This window comes from Mytilus edulis, chromosome 2, assembly GCF_963676685.1.
Source record: "Mytilus edulis chromosome 2, xbMytEdul2.2, whole genome shotgun sequence".
In the NCBI taxonomy this organism is placed as follows: domain Eukaryota; kingdom Metazoa; phylum Mollusca; class Bivalvia; order Mytilida; family Mytilidae; genus Mytilus; species Mytilus edulis.
Window position 1 is genome coordinate 86,030,883 of NC_092345.1, and position 20,967 is coordinate 86,051,849.

Consider the following 20,967-nt stretch of genomic DNA (forward strand, 5'->3'; position numbering starts at 1 on the left):
ATTATGGCAATAGCTCTTAGAAGCACATTACCTATGCATATCTTATGTCAAACTTTTCAAACCTGAACATTTAACCAATAATTTGTACAACTTGTATTGGGTTTAAAATATGAAGGCAAAAATATAAAATATGAAAATACTTGTTTTCTTCAATTTTGATGAAAATACTCTCTTGCATTTAAGCCAGATTATTACATAATCAATGATATCCTGATGACAGTCTGGTCAGGTATTCTGTCCATCTCTTTAAAAAACCTAATATTACTAGAAAACTGATGGATATAAAATATAACTCATCGAACAGAGATTTGTTTTTAAATATCAAAGATTTCAAACATCTTACAAACAATTTTAAGACAAATTCACATACAGTATAATAGATTAATTATCAAATAATATTGTGACAAGTTCTTAATATATTATGATGGAAACCTTGCTGTTGAATCATCATTACAATTATAATATTAACAGTTGAATCATCATTATAATCATAATATTAACAGTTGAATCATCATTATAATTATAATATTAACAGTACTAGTTGAATCGTCATTATAATTGTAATACATATGTATTAACAATAAACGATAAAGTATGACTATTGCTCAATCATGATACTTCTGATATTAGTAATTGAACAAAGAAAGTTGGTGAGCAGTTGATTTAATTAAAAAAAGAAAAAAATTGACTACATGAAGGTTGATATAAAATCTTCGAATGCTGAATATAAAATTTCTGACATAGTCATTATGACCAATATGGGTAATAATTTATAAGTATTCAGTTAACTAGAAATTAATGAGCATTGAATGTGAAAATGCATTCCTTTTAAGAACAATGTGCTGAAGTTTCATGGAATGGAAGGATATGAATAGGCTGATTCTTTTTGCAATCCCTTTGTTCAATTGTAAATAATTTAAACAATCTAATCTTTAAATTGATAAATATGGACGACAGACAAACAAAGGTAAAGTTATATCTCATTCCTATAAAGACGAGTTAAAAGGAATCATGACAAAATCAGTTTTCAAATCAGAATTCTTTGCATACATTATTAATAGTTCATTGTCTATTCCCTATAAATATCTTGCTGATACTAGCAAACTTTAATTGCAAGAATATTTCATTGGCTATTTGTGTCTTTAAATCATTTTAAAACCATCAGTGTCCAACACATTGTGGTAAACAAATGGCAATAGCACTTAAAACAAGTCAGATCACAGACATTTCATGGTGGGTTAGGTGAGATTCATTTCATTTATCATCCCTCAAATTCTATCCACTGATCCAGACGCCTGAAATAAACAAAATAAAGTAATAAGTAAAGAAGAATGTGTAGTATTTTCTATTAAGTAAATCTTATGAAAATTATTCTACATCACAAAAACTTAAATCTCGTTCTTTAAAATATATATTTTGTTAAATTTTGCATTGGGTTATGTGAGAATCAATTGAAAAATATCAATATTATGACATCCTTTCATCATGACTGGATTTTCATTTAACTTGTTATTTTTAATCCCAGACATATCCTCTTGTTCAATATGAAATAAATATGTCCTTTATCACTACTAAATATTTAGGTTTCTTTTGTAAAGTATTAAAAAGATTCTATTTTTTTTCCTACTTTCAATAAACTTTTGCACAAAAGAAAAATAAATCAATACAGAAGTATTCACTATCCACCCTTAATCTATTTATAGCATGCATCTCTAAAACTGTTAAGTAGGATTTCCAAAAAAATAATTATTCCCTACAAAAAGACATAGAACCATGAACCCATTTCAGTGCAAATACAAATAAACATGACATAAAAAATACAACAACATTATAGCACAAAGACATTTACCACATCCCAGAAGCTTTAAAACCAATGTTTTTCAAGGTAATACATCTAATACTTATTCTGAAATTTCTGAAGTTTTGAAAGAAATTTCACCGTCACCTATAAACTTCAACCAAAACAACAACTCATATTTTAACTTGACTAGATATACATGAATGGTATCTGTATAGATTCTACATAAAAAAAATTTGGAAGAGATTTAATTCTCAAGAACTTAAATCCTATGAAAATTGTAAAACAGCATTCATTTTTAAAATGTGACTGTATTAGCATTATGAAACGATGTGTCAATGGTAAAATTCTTGATATTCAGTCTGAACTCGGATCATTTTTACTGATAATCTTAAAAATGTTTAAAAAAACAGCACAACTGTATGAATCAATTTTGCAACTTTAGTTCATGTTGACTTTTATTGTGAAGCAGTCAAAAACATATTTCAAAATAATTCAAGTACAGAAAGTGCTTGTAAACTATAAATCTAAACTGAAGAAGAAACCACAAACAAACAAAATGTCTCATTCATAAAAATAAATTGATTTTGTATCCACATTGAGCATGCATAATGTGTTTACATGGACTAACAGTGCAAAGCAGCATAATGACTTTGTGTACCCCTTTAGAAAGCAGTTGTACCAATATCTAGTTATTTGTATTATAATAATATAAATTCCTTTTCTGAAGAACAAGGGCTCTTTTAATAGACATCAACTTTAATTTTTATTTAAAAAAAAAAAACACTTTTGTTTACTTTTATTTATTATAATACATATTGCTAGATCTTAAGAAAGCTGGCAAAGATATATTTACATTACGTTTCATTTATCACTTCTTTGTAGGCTAAGAAAATAAAACATTAATCTTTTTATCTTCTATAAATTGTAAAATTTCAGATGAACGAGAGCATCAATTTTAACTACAACAGTCCTATTCAAACTAAGCAAGGTCAATTCATAACTTCCTTCTATTCTACAAATAGGACAAGTGAGAATCATGCTGTTTTTAACAATTTTAAAAACAAAATCTCAACTAGGAAACTATTTATTTCAGGCGACTAGAAAAAAACATTTGTAACAGTTTTTGTAACACAATTAAAGAAGTGTTGACAACATTTTCTAAGTGTAGTAAGTTTGAGAAAACTACTTGTCCTTAGTGTATGTTTATACTGTGATATATTTCCTGTTATGGTGGCAATGTTGGATAATTAATCGACATGACATAATTTGCAACTAATATATATTAATTCACAAAAAGTCAAAGTTGGTTGATTGTTTCATTGATAAACAACTTTGTTACGTAAAATGATAATGCAATATGAAGATGCATATATAAAAATTGTCATCTAAGGACATAAACTTCAATGAACCAGTCAATTAACAGATTTGATACATTCTATCTATAGCCAAGGCAAAAATGTTGGTTGTTCACATTGAACTGTTGTTGTCCTTATGACCTAAACTACCTTCCCATTGATAAAAATCAATGTTCATAAGAAGTTAACATTAGGTTTTCATTACATGCATTTGATAGTCAATGTATGCTTTGTTCTGGCTAGTACATAAATCCAGACATTCAGAATATGAATTTTATTATAAATATTTACAAAGAAACATCTATTCAATAATGAATATATATAATTATGATACTATTATGAATAAGGCCATACACAGATTTATTGTTTTAAAGAGATAAATAATGCTCTATCATTAAAAAAAACCCATTAAAATAAAAGTAGCTGTATAAAGTCTAATATAAAATCAAAGCAACCATCGTACAGATATCTCAATAATAAAGTCTTCCATCGTTGATTGGACACACTCAAAAACAGAGACATTAACTAAAAATCTTTTCAAAAACTTTCAGGAGCATCAGGACTAAGAATATTATTTTTAGACTCAATATTGAATTATTTGTTTCCTTTATTCCTAATGAAATCAAGAATATTTATAAACTTTCCATCTGAAACAAATAATTCTGTTAAGTTTACATGTGTAACTGGTATACAGATGAAAAGAAATTTAAGGTGAAAAGAATGATCATTACATGAAACTTATTTTTAAACAGGTTAACCCATTTACAGTTTGGTGTGAACTCGTCCTCATATAATCAAGAAATATACGAGTGAATTTCAAATACAATTTGTATCACAAGAATAGTTTAATGTTTACTAACCTGTTGTGTGCCCCATGCTAAGTAGTCAGGCTTTGTTGCTGCTTGATATTCATCCACTAACTGTTGAATTACTTCCCTTGAATTATCAAACTCATCCAAATTGTCTTTAAATATTGACTCCTTTTTAAACTGATCCATGAAGGCTTCTCTTTTTCTTAACTTATCAAACTGATTTAATGTCCTTTCAAACAACTTATGGTATGAAAAAAAAATACAACATTATGTATAAATTCTCATTTATAGTTTATGAAAATAGATTTCAGTATGATTCATTTTAGCATTCTGTGCTTTTTGATAGATTTGGCATATCAAACAAGATATGCTGATCTGTTTGGAGCATTTTTGAGAGAGTTTGTACAACCATTTGCTGGTCTTAAGTTTTGTGAGTTTTTTTAATCTATGGTTTCCTTTTTTTCCCCTTATTTCTCTTATTTGTTAGATGTTTTAACCTTGTTGGTTTGGTATCTTCTTCACAAAAACAACAAAATTTTATCTAAAGCAAAAATAGAACACATCTATTAAACTTAACATTTGGCTGTCTATATGACCTAATGATTGGATTGTTTAGGCCCTGCAATGACCTGATGATTACTCCCATGTCATTTGGCCTCTGGTTGAGAGTTGTCTCACTGGCAATCGTACCACATCTACTTTTTTTATATTATATGATTTGCCAATAGTAGATAGTCAATAAACTTACTGATGAAATGCTTGTATGATTTGCCAACATTAATCCACTGACTCTGTTTGCTGTCTGTATGTAGGGTGATTTCCTTGACAAAGCTACTTGTATACTTGCTGGACCCCAAGGGATAAACTGTGCTAGTTTACGTTCTCGGATTCTTTGTAAACTCTTGTGTACCTGTTAACACAGAATAGAAATAACTGATTGAACACAAACTTTATGTTTACTTTTAAGGGTTTGTTACACACATGTAAAATTATCATAATTTTGCTTGTCAACAAATCATAAAGCAGAGATGTCTCAAGAGGTGAAATCAGGATTATTATGAGTTCAACCCATGGGAACTATAAACTTTGATTGCTATTTTATTAGTAACAAATTCATTTTTTATCAAGAACATAACATCTCAAGTGTAGGATTGAAATTTCAATGTTTAACTGAGAAATAAATAGGTATTTTATTACTTTTCCACTACGCAATAAGTATCTAGACCAAAATAATTGATTTCCCTCAAAACAAATGGTTGCCCCTTTTTAATTTTTTATTACAAATTCCTGCATGATTTATAGACAAACTTGTGGTGCAAATATATAGGTCTTGACTTTGTTCTTATCCACAAGAATTTATAAGATTTTTGGAAAACTTAATTTATGACGGTAGACTCTAGTGATGAGAAAAGCTCTCTTGGACCTTTGGGAAAGGTGAGCTAAAACCTAATTTCATAATTTGTCTAGGATCATATCTATTAATCATAAAAATTTGTAAGGGTTCCACGGAACCCAGTGTCTCGCCTACTTTTGCTGTTAATCGCAGACTCAACAAAAATGAGGAAAAACATCAATAAAAATTTCCCTCTAGATACTGTCTTTTGATTGAAAGAAGCTTCCAAGTTTGGTAAAAAATCCAGGATAGTTTATGAATCTAACAAATGTTTTATAAACTTTAACTGCAGACTGTATGTAATGTTAACTGGAAGAAAATTAAGTCCATTTATAAGTAAAATGCGGAAAAAGTGATTTTTTTTTTTCAACAAAATTTACTTCTGAATAATATCCTATGATCAGAAACAAGCTTTTGTCTAAGTTTGGTAGAAATCCAGGATAGTTTAAGAACATTATAAAAATTTTAAAAACTTAAACCACAGAGTGAATATTTTGTTTCTGGCAAAAAAAACTAAGTCCATTTATAAGTAAAATACGGAAAAGTGGAAATTCATTTTTACAAAATTTTCTTCTTGATACTATCTTATGATCATAAACAAGCTTCTGTCCAAGTTTGGTACAAAAATACGGAAAATATGGAATTTTATTTTTACAAAATTTACTTCTGGATACTTTCTTATGATCATAATCAAGCTTCTGTCCAAGTTTGGTAGAAATTCAGTATAGTTTAAGAAAGTTATTAAAATTTCAAAAACTTTAACCACAGAGTGAATATTTGTGGACGCCGCCGCCGACGACGGAATGTAGGATCGCTTAGTCTCGCTTTTTCGACTAAAGTCGAAAGCTCAACAAAAATGATTATGTCAAACTTCAAAAATAAAAAAAATTCATACAAGTTCATGAATGTTTGACAAAGTAATTGATATCTTTTCAAAAATCTAACCTCAGACTGTATCTAAATGACAACAGCAAAAAAAAAAGTATTAAAGTCCATGTAACCCTACCAAACATCATAATCAAGCTCAAATCAGTTCAATACATCAATGCAAGGAACTATTCAAAATATTAATTAGATGAACTACAATAAAGTTTAATTAGACACATGATGGCATCTAATGAAATACCTCAGGCAAGCTTAAGAATGTTGGAGGTACCCACCTGTGTTGGATCTACTTCACCCTGGATAATGTTTAATATAGATATATAACAATGATTAGCTTGTCTGTGTACAGGTGTAGATACCATCATGTTTTTAGGTTGTAGCAATCTTCTCATCACATCTAAAACTGTTGTCTTTCTTACACTAGCTACCTACAAGATAAAGCAATGCATAACCCATGAATCTATCAAACAAGTATCAATTAGTATTAAAAAAGTGAAATTCAATAAAGACATGAAACTGAGAACACGCTAGAAAAATATCAAAACAAAACAATTTAGTCCTGACTATTTTTTTGAGTTATATTTATTTGGAGGATGTGTAGCCTTTCATTCTATATAATTACCACTGTGATGCTTAAGTGATATAATTCTTATATGATTTGCATATAGGTAAATACTTGAATTTGATTGGTCAATTTGAAATGTTTTCATTAGTTTACACTTCGATAAACCATATTACCAAAAAAATGTGTTTAATCCTAAAGCAAACATCTGACTGACTCACCTGTACATCTGTAAACTGGTATGATTAAACGGTTATAAACTTTGCTACTATGACTTACCTGTGCAGCAGTTGTTAGTGGTGTGTAGCCTGTCATTAAGTAATGTAACCTGGGTGTTGGTATAAGGGAGGCAATCAGTCCAATCAAATCATTGTTCATGTAGCCTGGATACCGTAATGTTGTTGTACTGGTTGACATTACTGTTGACACCTAGTATATAATATATCAACTTCAGGTACTGGTATGAGATATATTTATAACATGTGATATGATTGCAATTAAAACAACTATTTAACCGCGTCCAAATTAGCAGATTTAAGTAATTGTAGGTCACTGATTAGACCTACAAGTTAAGTTCAACTATGAGCAGAACTATAACAGATATTCAGCTACATAAGACTCTGACAAGACAAATGTGAAACATTTTAAGTAAAAAAACACAAGCCTAATCTATGAAAAAACAAGAGGCTGTCACAATGACAGCAAACTGGATTTATTAACATTTATTTGTGTCCTGGTAATATCACAAGAACCATAACTGATGAACAGTGAAAGTGAAAATCGTCAATATCAAATTTGACCTCAATTTTGTCATCAGTAACAACATATTAAAATTTGGGAAGCTTTGGTTGAACAGTTCATGCGTAAATGCACAGACACGACTGGAAACACCATTTTTCAATCTTTCAAGAACCATAGCTCCTGAACGGTAAAGGCAAAATCGTCATTCTTGAACTTGACCTCCATTTTGTCATCAGTAACAACATATTAAAATTTGGGAAGCTTTGGTTGAACAGTTCATGAGTAAATGCACGGACACGACTGGAAACGCCATTTTTCAATCTTTCAAGAACCATAACTCCTGAACGGTAAAAGTCAAAATCATCATTCTTGAACTTGACCTTCATTTTGTTTTCAGTAACAACATTTTAAAATTTTAAAAGCTTGGGATGAACGGTTCATGAGTAAATGCACAGACAACATTTGGTTGCCGACCGCCAGCCGTACATCCCCAAATCAATAACCGACATTTTTGTCACAAAAATCCGGTTAACAAAAAACAAACATTTTAACAGTGCCACACAGTAAGAGAGTATACCATATGGCTATAAATTCAATTTGGTAACTTCTTTACAAACTGTGAAGATATTGCAATTTTTTTTTTCAATAATTATTAAAATCATCAAGTTAACATTTCAGCATTTTTGCGAGCGTGATTGGAGCGTTGTGAATTTGTACGTTTGTCTATGGTTATAACACTTACCAGTTGGTTAATCTGTGCAAATGATGGCGTGTCAATGTGTAATCTATCTGCTGCTATTCTGTGTAAAGCTGTATTATCTAAAACTACCTGTAAAATTCAATCATATGCCTTCACAATACATTCAGTATTAAGCCTAATCTGTTTTAAGTACATTTTGAAGAACATTTAAATGATCGGACCATAGCATAAACATTTGTAGATATTTTTAAATCTTGACATTTTGTTTATGTCACATTTATCTGTTTCATAGATGAGTACTGTATAGTTTCTACTTTCAATACCTCAAGCCTCAAGATGTTGAGAGCATAAATATAATATTTCATCCAAGTAAGGCTTTCATAATATTTTTTTTTTAATCCATACAGAAATTCAATGTGGATTTCAAGTGAGTGTCCATAGCTAACATAGCATTACTTAAGAAGATAATTAGCACTAAACTAAACTGGAGTCATTCATGCTGTTCACTGCAAACAAATCATCCAACATACCCCTGGACCATTCTCATTACTTAAAATATCACAATATTGATTTAAAAGCAAAACTTATACTTAAAAAAATTGTCCACAAACAAAATGTTTGAATGATACTGGAGAAATATTAGGAATGTATCAAAGCACTAAATATTATTTTCTTTTGCTATAAGATGATGAAATATTGACCTTAATATGTTATCATACATGTATATACATAAAATATACATAAAGGTCCACAAATCAGTTGTCATTAATATCACAGTTGAATTCACTGCAGAAACATCACCATGATCAATATTCAACAACTTGGAGCTGTTTATATATCCTGACCTCTTCTGAATTCTCTGTATTCAAAACTTATTTTGATAAACTTTTTTAAAATTACTCGTCATATTTGATTGTTAATACTACATGTAACTATACTTAATATCATGGAACTTTAATTTAAAACTTACGACACAATCTGCATTCTGTGTCAGTCTTTTAAGGGTCAATAATGAATTATATGGTTGAACAACAACATCTGAGATTTCATCTAAGTTTGGAAAAACTGAATAGGTCTGGATTAATTTCTTCGGAAATCTGAAAATTAAAAACAATAAAAACTTCATAGTTTAAATTTCTGCTTCGATCTAATTATGATGGAACTGACTGATTCTTAATTAAAATTGTCATTGATCCTCATTCAAATATTGTACAAAAAATATATCATTACGGTATGTTTATCTTACTTTTACATCATATGGTTGGACAGAAAAGACGGGTTGTATATGCACTTACATTTTGTTTTGTTAGCTCTACTACATTGTGTGCCTGTACCAAGTAGGTAATGAGAGACCATCAGTTATATATATTGAGAATAAATTCACATTATAAGAAAAACAAAGTAAGAGGGTCTAGCAAAATTTACATGATTCATTATTACATATAAAGTGTCATTAAGTGTGTTTAAATTCTAAAATAACCTAGTGTTAATACAATTGTTAAAATATAAAGTGCTCTTCTCATTGGAAAATAATTTTCTATCAATGATACATATGTATTTTGTGTCAGACATAGAAACCGTTATAAGTTGACACAAAGAAACTGTAAATTTTTATTTACAAACCTGTCATTTAATCTTTCTAATAAATATGATCCCATTCCTGATCCTGTTCCACCTGCTATGGAATGACAAAGGACAAAACCCTAAAAAAGTAAAAAATCTTAATTTGGTTTTACTTTCAAATTTTAGTTGGAACAGATCAACTTTTCATAATGCAATTTTCTGTTCCCAAGCATCAATTCAGACAAAAATTCCTTTTAAAAGTATTTTGAATAACTTCTTTTATGAACTAAGACTCCAAGGTATTTTTGTTGTTGCAATAATGAAAACAATATTATTTTAAGAATACTGTTGAAATCTAGTGATATGTCTTCCCTGATTTAATTTTGATGTACAAATGTAACATGCAAATGTTGTATTACTTTTCTTAGGTTGCAATTGTTGAATATATATAATAATGGTGTTGTCTTACAGATATACGTTTAAAATGTAAAAAAAATGAATTTACTAGTAGTTATTTTGAATATATATTAATAGTGATTATTATAGTTAACCAATAATTAGTAATTTTGTAATGTAGTATTTGAGTTGTTATTAAGGCAATTCTGATTGATAATAAAGTATATATATTTTTGCTGTAATGAAGTTTTTTTCCATTTAGTATTTACCTCCAGACTGTCACTTCCATCAGCTTCTCTGTCTATTATATCAAATATTTCTTCATATAATTTCTCTGCCTGTAATATAATACATACAGAAAGCATTTAATTGTAAAGTATTGTAGTATATCCCTCAGAGGGGAAACTAAAAACTGAAAAAAAACCAATGATATTGCACCAGTACAAATAAAGCTTGAAATTATCAATGTCATTAGTGACCAAAAATGTGTTAAACATTTTTTCAAGCTTTCCTATACAATAAAAGGGTTAGTGCATAAAAATTGGTGAATTTAAGTCCACGTTCAAAAAAATAATTTCACTCACAAGCTCATGCAATAACCCTATAATATACAATTTGGCTATATATATAGTGATATATCCCATTTTTAATAATTTAATTTTGGATGTAACACATATTCTGATTGGCTGACATTGTTTTGTTTATCAGCTTATAGACATAAATTTGTCATGTGATCGTGACGTCATCAATGTTTTCATGGTTTACTCTGGGTTTAAATGGAATTTAGAATTAAATTATAAGAAATGACTGTAATATTCGAAATAACGAAAAAAAATGCGGGTTATTCAGTGTGCACCACATTTTTGATGTTATTTCTTCATAAACAGAAAAAGTATTACAGTCATTCCTTAAATAGAATAACTGTGGCATAATATGTGTACCACTATTGTTTAGGCTGTATCTATTGGCCAGTTATTGTAAGTAGCTCCTTTAACCGCCCTAATAATAAAGATAAAAGAACCATTTAAATTTTGATCATCAAGCCCAAATTTCAGGTTTAATTGGGTAACCTAGCTATAAACTGCAATTTTACATCCAGCTGATCATTTTGTAGTTTGTTGTGTATAGTTTTTAGAACTATGGTTTGTCAATTATTTCTTGATCATTATGGTGCCTGCCTCTTACTGACTAATGATTTTTAAATGCTGCCTTGGTAATTTTTCACTCGTTTTTGACCAAAAAGTAATCATAATTATTTTGACATGGTATAAAAAGTTAAGAAAGGTTATTTGTTTGTTCATTGTTTAAATATGATCAGCATAGCATCAGATCTATGTTATAGAAAATAGAATGTTGTCTGCACCTGTCTTTATCCTTTGATCTGGTTTTACAAGTGTTTTTACCTTGCTTGTATAGTCACAAGTTTATTGGACTGTACTCATGTAACAGTTTAGCCAGTAGTTACCAGTTATTCCCCCTTGTTTTCAAAAGCAGACAAACATTTACTTTGTATATCCACCTGCACCTAACCCAATCTTCTTTCCCCAGTGTTTTCAAAGACAACAAATAGTTTGCATTGTACCTGTGTATATCCACTAGCCCAGTTATTACCAGCACCTCCCCCATGCTTTGAGAGGTAGACATTTTCTGGGTTATATAAATTAGCATATGGAGAGTTCATTATAGAGTTGATAACCCTGGGCTCTAAATCCAATAAAACTGCTCTGGGAATATAATGTTCATCATCAGCCTACAAAATAGAATAACCTATAGTTAGTTTGACAATTTTAACAGCCATGCAAATGTTGACTTTTGAAAATGATACAAGGAGACACCTGTAAATGTAGGATGTTAATGCAAAAAACTAGATAAAATCACTCCCTCTACATTGTACTTTTCTAAAAGTCATGAATTATGATAAAGTCAACATTAATGTGAAACTTAGGCTACATCTTTTCCCCTAAAAGTCATATGAAAAGAGTGACTTATGACAAATAATATTTATCCAATTCTTGAAACAATGCATGCAAATATCATAAACTTAGTCTTCCTTGCATGATTTTATCATTTTTTACGCATCCATATCATACAGTCAAAAACAATCTCTCGGTCTGTAATGATGTGAAAATATGGCAGCTAATTAATTGTCATGTTTTGAAGCTGTAGTTTACCGATTGTCACCTTAGTAAACAATCAACATTTAACATGTACAATACCATCATAATAGTTTTTTTTAAATAACAGATCCATGTGTATTGTGATCACACAATTTTTACAAGAAAGGTCACACGGCTGAGTGGAGCGCTCAGTTCATTGCATATAGAAATCATATCGGCAAATTGTTTGTTGGAAGCAAGCAATTAAAAAGTAGTAAACTTCTTCTTAATTTAGACAAATTATAGAATTTTCTTGAGAAAAAGGTACATGTATATGCACATAAGTTTTATAATAAACAATAGCCATTTAGTTACATATGCATAGTTTGTTTTTTTCAATTTGAAGTTTCATATGAATTTAGTTTTACTTTTAATAACATTAACTCTTTACAAGTAACATGCATGAAATATGAAATTATGAATAATATTAATTATTATTTTTATCACTTATTTGTAATCAGAGGTAAAAGATAGCTTGTCAATTATACTGAAATACATTGTAGCATTATCTCTTTTAGCAGAGGCGGATTTAGGGGGGGGCCCAGGGCCCCCCCCCCCCCCTTTTTGGGAAAAAATTGGTTGCTTATATAGGGAATCACTGAAGCGTGACTGGAGCAGCCCCCTCTTAGGTCAGTCAGTGGGCCCCCACTTATGAAAATTTCTGGATCCGCCACTGTTTAGTTTTTCAGATTTATTTTTACTTGTGTAAATAATTCATGTTTCATTTTCTTCTGGTTTTAATCTTTAGACTAAATTGCTCTACATGTCTAGATCTGTTCTTATGTAAACACTGCATTTACAACCCTTCAGAGAACAATTTCTAAAATTCTTGCACAATTGCCAAACACCTGTGCATAGTAAAATTCTTTTTACAATTCATGAGACAAAAGTTTGAACTTAAATAAAGAAAATATAAAACAAGCCAGGAAAAAATATTTCAAACTTGTTTTGATAAAGTCTGAAACTTGGGAATTCCCAAAATTGTTTGTTAAAGAAATTTTTGGAGGTGCATAAGAGGAGTTCATTCTAACATTGAAAAATAAAATCTGACATATTGACATGTACTAGACATCTAGAGTTTCAAATCATTTATATGATCAGGGGTTAAATTAAACAGGGACCTATAGATTTAACTATTTTATTTCATGAAAGATAAGCTATACATTGTTAAGTTAATTGGTAAAGCAGCTGAATCTATTTTAATCTAATAACTAATATAAACATTTTTTTTAAATATGAAATCATATAGTACCTGATAAAAAAATACATCTTTCCTGTCTGTGCCCTCTGTTGCAAAGTCCTCAAGTATCCCCTCTGAAAAAAAATGCATTAACATTTACTAGAAAATCACAACCTCTCTACAGTCACTGTTTCATATCTGTATCCTGCCATGACCAGAGCTCCAGAGAAGATTTCATAAATAAGGATATAAACCAAACAATTTTTATGTAATTATTGTTTTTTTAATATGCAACATAAATTTGAATTCACCCATCTGACAAAGATTGAATTGGAATTTATTCACCATCTAGCTCCTGAATACTTTTGGTACTGTATATGACTTTTTTTTAAAACAACATATACAAAATAAATGAGGCCGTTAGTTTTCTCGTTTGAATTGTTTTACATTGTCATTTCTGGGACTTCTTTATATAGTGATTATGCGGTATGGGCTTTGCTCATTGTTGAAGGTCGTACAGTGACCTATAGTTGTTAACATCTGTGTCATTTTGGTCTCTTGTGGAGATTTGTCTCATTGGCAAGCATACCACATCTTCTTTTTTTTATTCTTATTTCAGAAACTTTTGAAACTCAAACAATTCAAGCAATTTTCTAATAGAAAAAAAACCAGATTAAGATATATGTTTTCCAGCATTACAATACAATGTAGTAACTATTTAACAAAATGTGTACAAGAATAATGGGTGTCTAGAAGTATGGTCACATTGGTCTTCTTTTCATTGCTCAGCTGCACAGAATGTTTTAATCTAAAGTCACATCTGGTCAGAATTGTTATTTCTTATATAAATAATTAATTTATGGTTCAGTAATTAGCATGGTTAGAGTGATTTTCTCTGTATATATGCATATGTACACTAAAGAACCCTAGTACTACATGTAAATCTAAAATAGGTCTGTTGTACAGCAAAATTTCTTACAGACAAGTGACATGTATTGAATAAACCAAATAAATAGCTGCTTCATCACTATGATCACTGGAACCAGTGATTTTGCTAACACTTGTCATTTTTGTCCTTTACAGTTTTCAAAATATTTCAAAACAATTTCATCACTTGATTATGTGTTAAAATATTTTTGCATGCAAATAATATGATTCTACCAACATACATGTACAAAATGTACATGGAACCAATAAAACTGGAGTTTAAATTTACAATAGGACAATGCATGCTCAATTTTTCTCTTTTTTATTGTTTCACATTTTGTTGCCAAATATCTTTTATAGATAACTATTGTCCTGTAACATGTATACTGGTGTGGGAATCACCATTGTCGGTAATCTGTAGTGTTTGAGGCCATATGGTAACCTGTAGTTGTTTATACATGTACATGTATATTAATTCTCTAATTTTTGGTGGATAGTTGTCAGATTGACAATCATGCAACATCACATTCATTGACATTATTATCATTTATAATGTTCTATATTTATGATGTTTATTTGAGATCTTTTTCATCAACAGCAACTTATGTCATAGCTTACCAGGACTGATTCCATGCTCAGAGCAAAGCTGTTTCCAGAATTCCATACCAACTGAAATATACAAATGTCACTTTAATGTTTTGAATTGTTTTTCATACATGAAAGTATGCAGCAGTCTGAAAAGGAATATACTGTTCTAATGAATGAACACAAAAAAAATGCAGCAGCAGCAGCCATTTTTCTATTTTTTTGTGTAGCGTTGAAAGGGTTAAAGATATCTAACATTGGTGCTGAAATGACTATATCCTTGTGTGCCGATTTAACCAGGTGCCGATTTGACTAGAATTCTACTGATCATAGGTAATCATATACTTACTTTTTCCTAACTCATTAACTGTAGCATGTGTAGTGTTTTGATTTCTCTTGGCATTTTGATTTATTATATATTCAACATTATCTTTTATAGGTGGGATAACTATTTGACATACAAAAGTATGGTTACCCTATAAGGGGTGTAAAGATCCAGAGAAGAAGAAGCTCCTGTCATGTCTGTAAACATGTAGCATGTGGCTGTAGCCCCGTGTACATGGTGTAGGTGGCTTGCATTTGTTTAGCTGCTGCTTTTTTTAGATTGTTAGACAGTTCAATGTAAATGTTAATAGAGATCGCTAAAACAAATGTCAGTCGTTCTTCTAGAATCCGGGTCCGTCCGCCCTGATTTCGGTTCGCCCTAGTTACTGTTTGCCCTAGTTCCGTTTCGCCCTGAGACCGTTCACCCTGATACCTGTTCGCCCTGATTTTTATTTTTTATTATAGTGTTGTGTTGTGTGTATTTAATTGAATATGTTGAAGTCAGTCTACAATTTTGCCGAATATTTACGATTTTTATTTTTTAGTATAGTGTGTGGTGTGTGTATTTAATAGACAATAGACAATAGACAATATTTTATTGGCACAAACGCATTTACAATAAATGGTAATGACCGAATAGATAAACAATTTGCTGTACATGGCAGTAAAATACAAACAATTATATATATATATGTGAATAAACGATTAAAGGTATAATGAAAATCTATTACAATAGATTACTTCTTGCATTTAAACAATTTGTTACGAAAGAGGAAGATAATTTTAGTGCCGTATAAGGTGTATTATTAAGTATAAGACTTATTTTATTTTTATCGCACAATGTGGATATACTTTTTCCTGTAATTTTGAACATTTTTAATACAAAAGTCTCTCATTATTAATCCATCAAAGGCAATTCATATACTAATCAGTGATATCAAAGATTTCAAATCATACCTAATCAGCAATAAAAATTCAATCAACAGTAATTAAAAGTAATTATAAAATAAAGTGTAACAATGCAGCCAAGAATTTTATTTAATTAATATTCTGTATTTAACTGTAATAATAAAAAGATATACATAAATTTTAATATATATAAATATATATTCCTTTCATTAATGTAACATATATACATATCATAAATGAAAATAGGGCGAACGAACCCAGGGCGAACGGATTACCAGGGCGAACAAACTCAGTGCGAACGAACCTAGGGCGAACATGTAATCAGGGCGAACGATCCCAATACCGTTCTTCTAAAATTATTACGGTTAAACACAATATTGACTGTTGTACCCCTATTTTTGACATTTTTACTCTTTGAGTATGTTTGTTTTGTTCATGCATCGTTGACAATGTAATGGAATTTGATGTGACTGTCATACAAGTGAGAGGTTTAGCTAGCTATAAAACCAGGTTCAAATTATCCACCATTTTCTACATTAGAAAATGCCTGTACCAAGTCAGGAATATGACAGTTGTTATCCATTCGTTTGATGTGCTTGGACTTTTTGATTTTCCTTTTTGAATTTTCCTCGGAGTTCAGTATTTTTGTGTTTTTACTTTTTATTACGCTGAATGTAACATATACACTGATAAAAAATTATATTAGTTTTTTTTTGGAGAAACATGGGTCTTCTTTCTTATTTCTCGCAACATACTCGCCCACCTATCCTGTTAACTGTATAAAAGAAATATAATTACTTTGATTTCCACATTGTCCTAACTGTAGTGTTATGATTTCTCTTGGCATTTTGATTGATTTTGTCTTTCAACATTTATCTTTTTCTGTTTTTGTTCAGAATTGAACCGAAAATGGCGGCAATGTTGATGTTTTGAACTTCCGGTTAAACTAAATTTAGAGTCCGAGCTCGATTTGCAAATCCGATTGAAACTCTAAAAACCAAATCAGATATAAAGATCAGTGGCGGATCCAGAACTTTTCCTAAAGGGGGGGGGGGGGGGGCGCTGACATACCTAAGGGGGGCTCCAGTCATGCTTCAATGATTCCCTATATAATCAACCAAATTTTTCCCACGAAAGGCCCCCCCAGCCCTCCCCCCCCCTGGATCCGCCTATGAAGATAAGATAAGATAAGAAAAGAAAACTTTATTTTGATTCGGCATAAGTACAAATAAGCAACACGAGCTCTAAGGAGCTTTTGACCGAATATAAAAACATAAATAACTGACAAAAACAGTGCATTTTGACATATAAAACAACCTGTAATACAAAGTTGAATCTCACATACATAGCATGCAATACACCTTATCGCTATTCCCGGCTGACCCGTCCGCTTGAACTTTTGACGTCAACAACAATCACTTTTCCATTGTGGCGTCAGACATTTTGTTTTATGACGTCAAAATTTTACGGGAACCTGTGTGATTTCCAGCAATGGCGGACAAATAGCGATAAGGTGTATAAAAATAAGCAACAAATTTTCGAATGAAGTAAAAACATGCTAGACCAGAGCAACCAAAAGCAACATAAATAATAAACAGCTCAAGAATTATCTGTAAGCAGAACAACGACATTTTAAACCGTTCGAGTCAACGGTACTGAACAAGACTTTTAAAATGTGAAAAACTATTTTCAGTCCTGAAATGATTTGGAAGGCTGTTCCATAAAGTAGCAGCAGCAAATTTGAACGAATTTTTTTTTACCGTAACGGGTATTAACATACCTGACAGAATATTTAGATTTCAAAGTTTGACATTCACCAAATTTTGTAAGCACACATGCAGGAGCTATATTGTTTATAATTTGAAAAGTTTCTAGAGCCAGTTCTTATCCGTCTGATCTATAGGGAGGGCACCTTAGCTTTTAGTAAGAGGTCCTCGTAGGAGCTGGTAAAATCCTCGTATACAAAACGGAGTGCTCTTTCCTGCACCTTTTCAAGTTTTTTCGGAATTTTTCTCAGTCCAAAAATGCCATGCCAAAGGGCAAAAATTAAAATTACTAAGAATATAAGTATGAAATATAGTTGATGAAGTGGTTAAATTAATATAATCATCCTGAAACCAGAAAAAAAATCTTTTCTAGGAACTATATAAAGCATAACTCACGAATAGTAGTAAATGTCAATACTATTAAAATCGAAATAGATCTTAACCTTAGTTTTATGGTATATAACATTTTGTAGAAGTTTTAAAATATTTGGTCTAGTGGTATAATTTTATTGTTTTGTCACGAAAAAGCCCATGTCCGTAAAATAGGTAGGATCAATTTATCAAAAACAACAGATAAACAATTTGATATGTGAAGTGTTATCAATGGCATTCTGAATGAAAGAAACAAAAGATATGACAAATAAAGTTAAGAAGATTTTGTGAGGGACAAAATAATCTTTATCAAATGCATCGACTAAAATCAAAAGATTGTATGTGCTGAAGTTGTACATGTTGTATATCTTTTTATTTTACCGTAAATTCCCTGTTATTTGTTTTAACTTATTGACTTTGGTTCATGTGGATGCAAGAGTGTAATTCGGACACAAAGGATTTTTATAGTGTTGTTTCTATTTTGTTAACCCTGGTATTTTAATTTTAATTTTTTTTCTGTATCGTGTGTATACTGCATACGGTGTGTACTGTCAACGACCAAGAGTTTTTTGTCGATGTCAATGTAAAATTTGCTTTATACTATACCTTTTTGTTGGGGTCTTTGTTAGAATAATTTGTATATTTTTTTTTTTTTAATTATTTTGTCTGTTGTGTATAGTATGTCTATGAAGTATGTTTTCACAGATACGGCCTCACCCTCTATGGATTTTACCAACCCTCTATGAATCCATAGGGTGTCAGTAGCAAACCATATAACTTATAATGGACGTCATACTGAACTCCGAAATATATAAAAGAAATGATGTGATGTATAAGTACATAGCCACATCATTTGGATACCACCAAAACAAGTTTAAACAGTAAAAAATATTAATAAAAAGAAATAAAAGAATACTATGACACGTTATTAAGATGATAAACAACGTCAGTACCCAGAATATATACTCCAAGACCATCGTGTATTATTTGTGAAGTTGATACGGAATTTTTATCAACAAGGTTTGGTACCTTCCGATGAACTTTTTTAGGAAAAAATGTACGAGACGTTCTTTCATATACTCCTGCTTCATCAACTTTCTGCCCAGACACTGGTGACGTTTCACAAAGTATGAGTAGTTGCTGCATGCTCTTGAATACCGAATACGTTGGGAAATGTATATCCCATATGCAGATGTAGTTGGTATATTGCTATTTAGATGAATGACATAATCAATCTCGACTCATTTGTCATAGATTCTGGTACTGAGATCGTGTCTGTCGAATTCGAGGTATAAGTTTAGATATGAGGTAGAAGAAGCTGTGGTTGTTGTTTCTGTAATTTCTAGTTTTAGGGAATATATTGATGAAACCCAATCAGAAAAGTTTGCAAATGTTCGATTCCAAAGTATTGCTTTATATTTTCACCAGCATAGTAGTAAGCACGTTTGTGTTGTCATGAAATATTATTAATCGTTAATGTCCGATACATGTATTATAAAAAAGAAGATGTGGTATGATTGCCAATGAGACAACTATCCACAAAAGACCAAACTGACACAGACATTAACAACTATAGGTCACCGTACGTCCCTTCAACAATGAGCAAAGCACATACCGCATAGTCAGCTATAATAGTCCCCGATAAGACAATGTAAAACAATTTCAACGAGAAAACTAACGGCCTTATTTATGTAAAAAAATAACGAAAAACAAATATGTAACACATAAACAAACGATCGCCGCGATATAGCCTTTTAGTGCTAATGCGGCGTAAAGCAACCAACAATCAATCAATCAATCATAAACAAACGCCAACCACTGAATGACAGGCTCCTGACTTGGGACAGGCACATACATAAATAATGTGGCGGGGTTAAACATGTTAGCGGGATCCCAACCCTCCCCTAACCTGGGACAGTGGTATAACAGTACAACATAAGAACGAACTATAAAAATCAGTTGAAAAAGGCTTAACTCATCAGATGGACAAAAATAAGTGGATTGTTCATTCAATGTTGATTTTGTAAATTAAACTTTTGCAGTATTTGACACAATCTTCCCAATCATTTTTGGGGTATTTGTTGTACTATAACTTCGAATTTGATCTGGCCTTCAGACTGTTTTTAAATGAATTCCACTGGTGAGTCTCATGTAGACATACCGTACCGATTATAAACCAGGTATTTTTTAGTTTTTAAAACTGCTGAGTCGATACCGTTTTTACTGGTGGACGTTTCGTTCCCGATGATATCACCAGCGCAGAAGTCAAAACTTTTGGGTTGATATGATTGATAGCTCATTTACTGTTAATTTAATGTTTTAGAAATGTTGAATAATTCGCACTTAAGATTTTTTACAGCAGACAAAAACAGTCTTACCTGTTTATAGCGAAAATGTCGATTTTCATGTTCTTCAATTTTGTATAGGATTTGGCTTTCAACTGTTTGAATTGAGCGCCACCGACGAATTACACGAGAGCGAAATAAGTGTCTGGTGTTCCGAATTATATATCTTTATCGAGTCCTTACATCTCTTGTACC

The 20,967-nt window shown here is 30.8% G+C and overlaps 1 protein-coding gene across 4 annotated transcripts; it reads right to left on the reverse strand.

Annotated features, from left to right (window-relative positions):
* Positions 1–299: 299 nt before the first annotated feature.
* LOC139513253 (tubulin gamma-1 chain) lies at positions 300–20,905 on the reverse strand. Of its 4 annotated transcripts, none has more exons than XM_071301581.1 (14): positions 17,088–17,236; positions 15,090–15,140; positions 13,617–13,678; positions 11,791–11,958; positions 10,478–10,546; positions 9,873–9,952; positions 9,220–9,346; positions 8,292–8,378; positions 7,088–7,237; positions 6,522–6,674; positions 4,717–4,878; positions 4,017–4,208; positions 2,655–2,684; positions 300–1,295 (listed from the first exon to the last, which is right to left on the reverse strand). In XM_071301581.1, the coding sequence occupies exons 1-13, from the start codon at positions 17,134–17,136 to the stop codon at positions 2,670–2,672; spliced, it is 1,365 nt and encodes a 454-aa protein (XP_071157682.1). In that variant the 5' UTR covers positions 17,137–17,236; the 3' UTR covers positions 300–1,295; positions 2,655–2,669. The 4 variants fall into 4 exon arrangements, with proteins under 4 accessions (XP_071157682.1, XP_071157683.1, XP_071157681.1 ...); XM_071301582.1 differs by having other exon boundaries at positions 923–1,295; positions 2,660–2,684; positions 17,088–17,222; XM_071301580.1 differs by lacking the exon at positions 2,655–2,684 and having other exon boundaries at positions 923–1,295; positions 17,088–17,232.
* Positions 20,906–20,967: the final 62 nt, after the last annotated feature.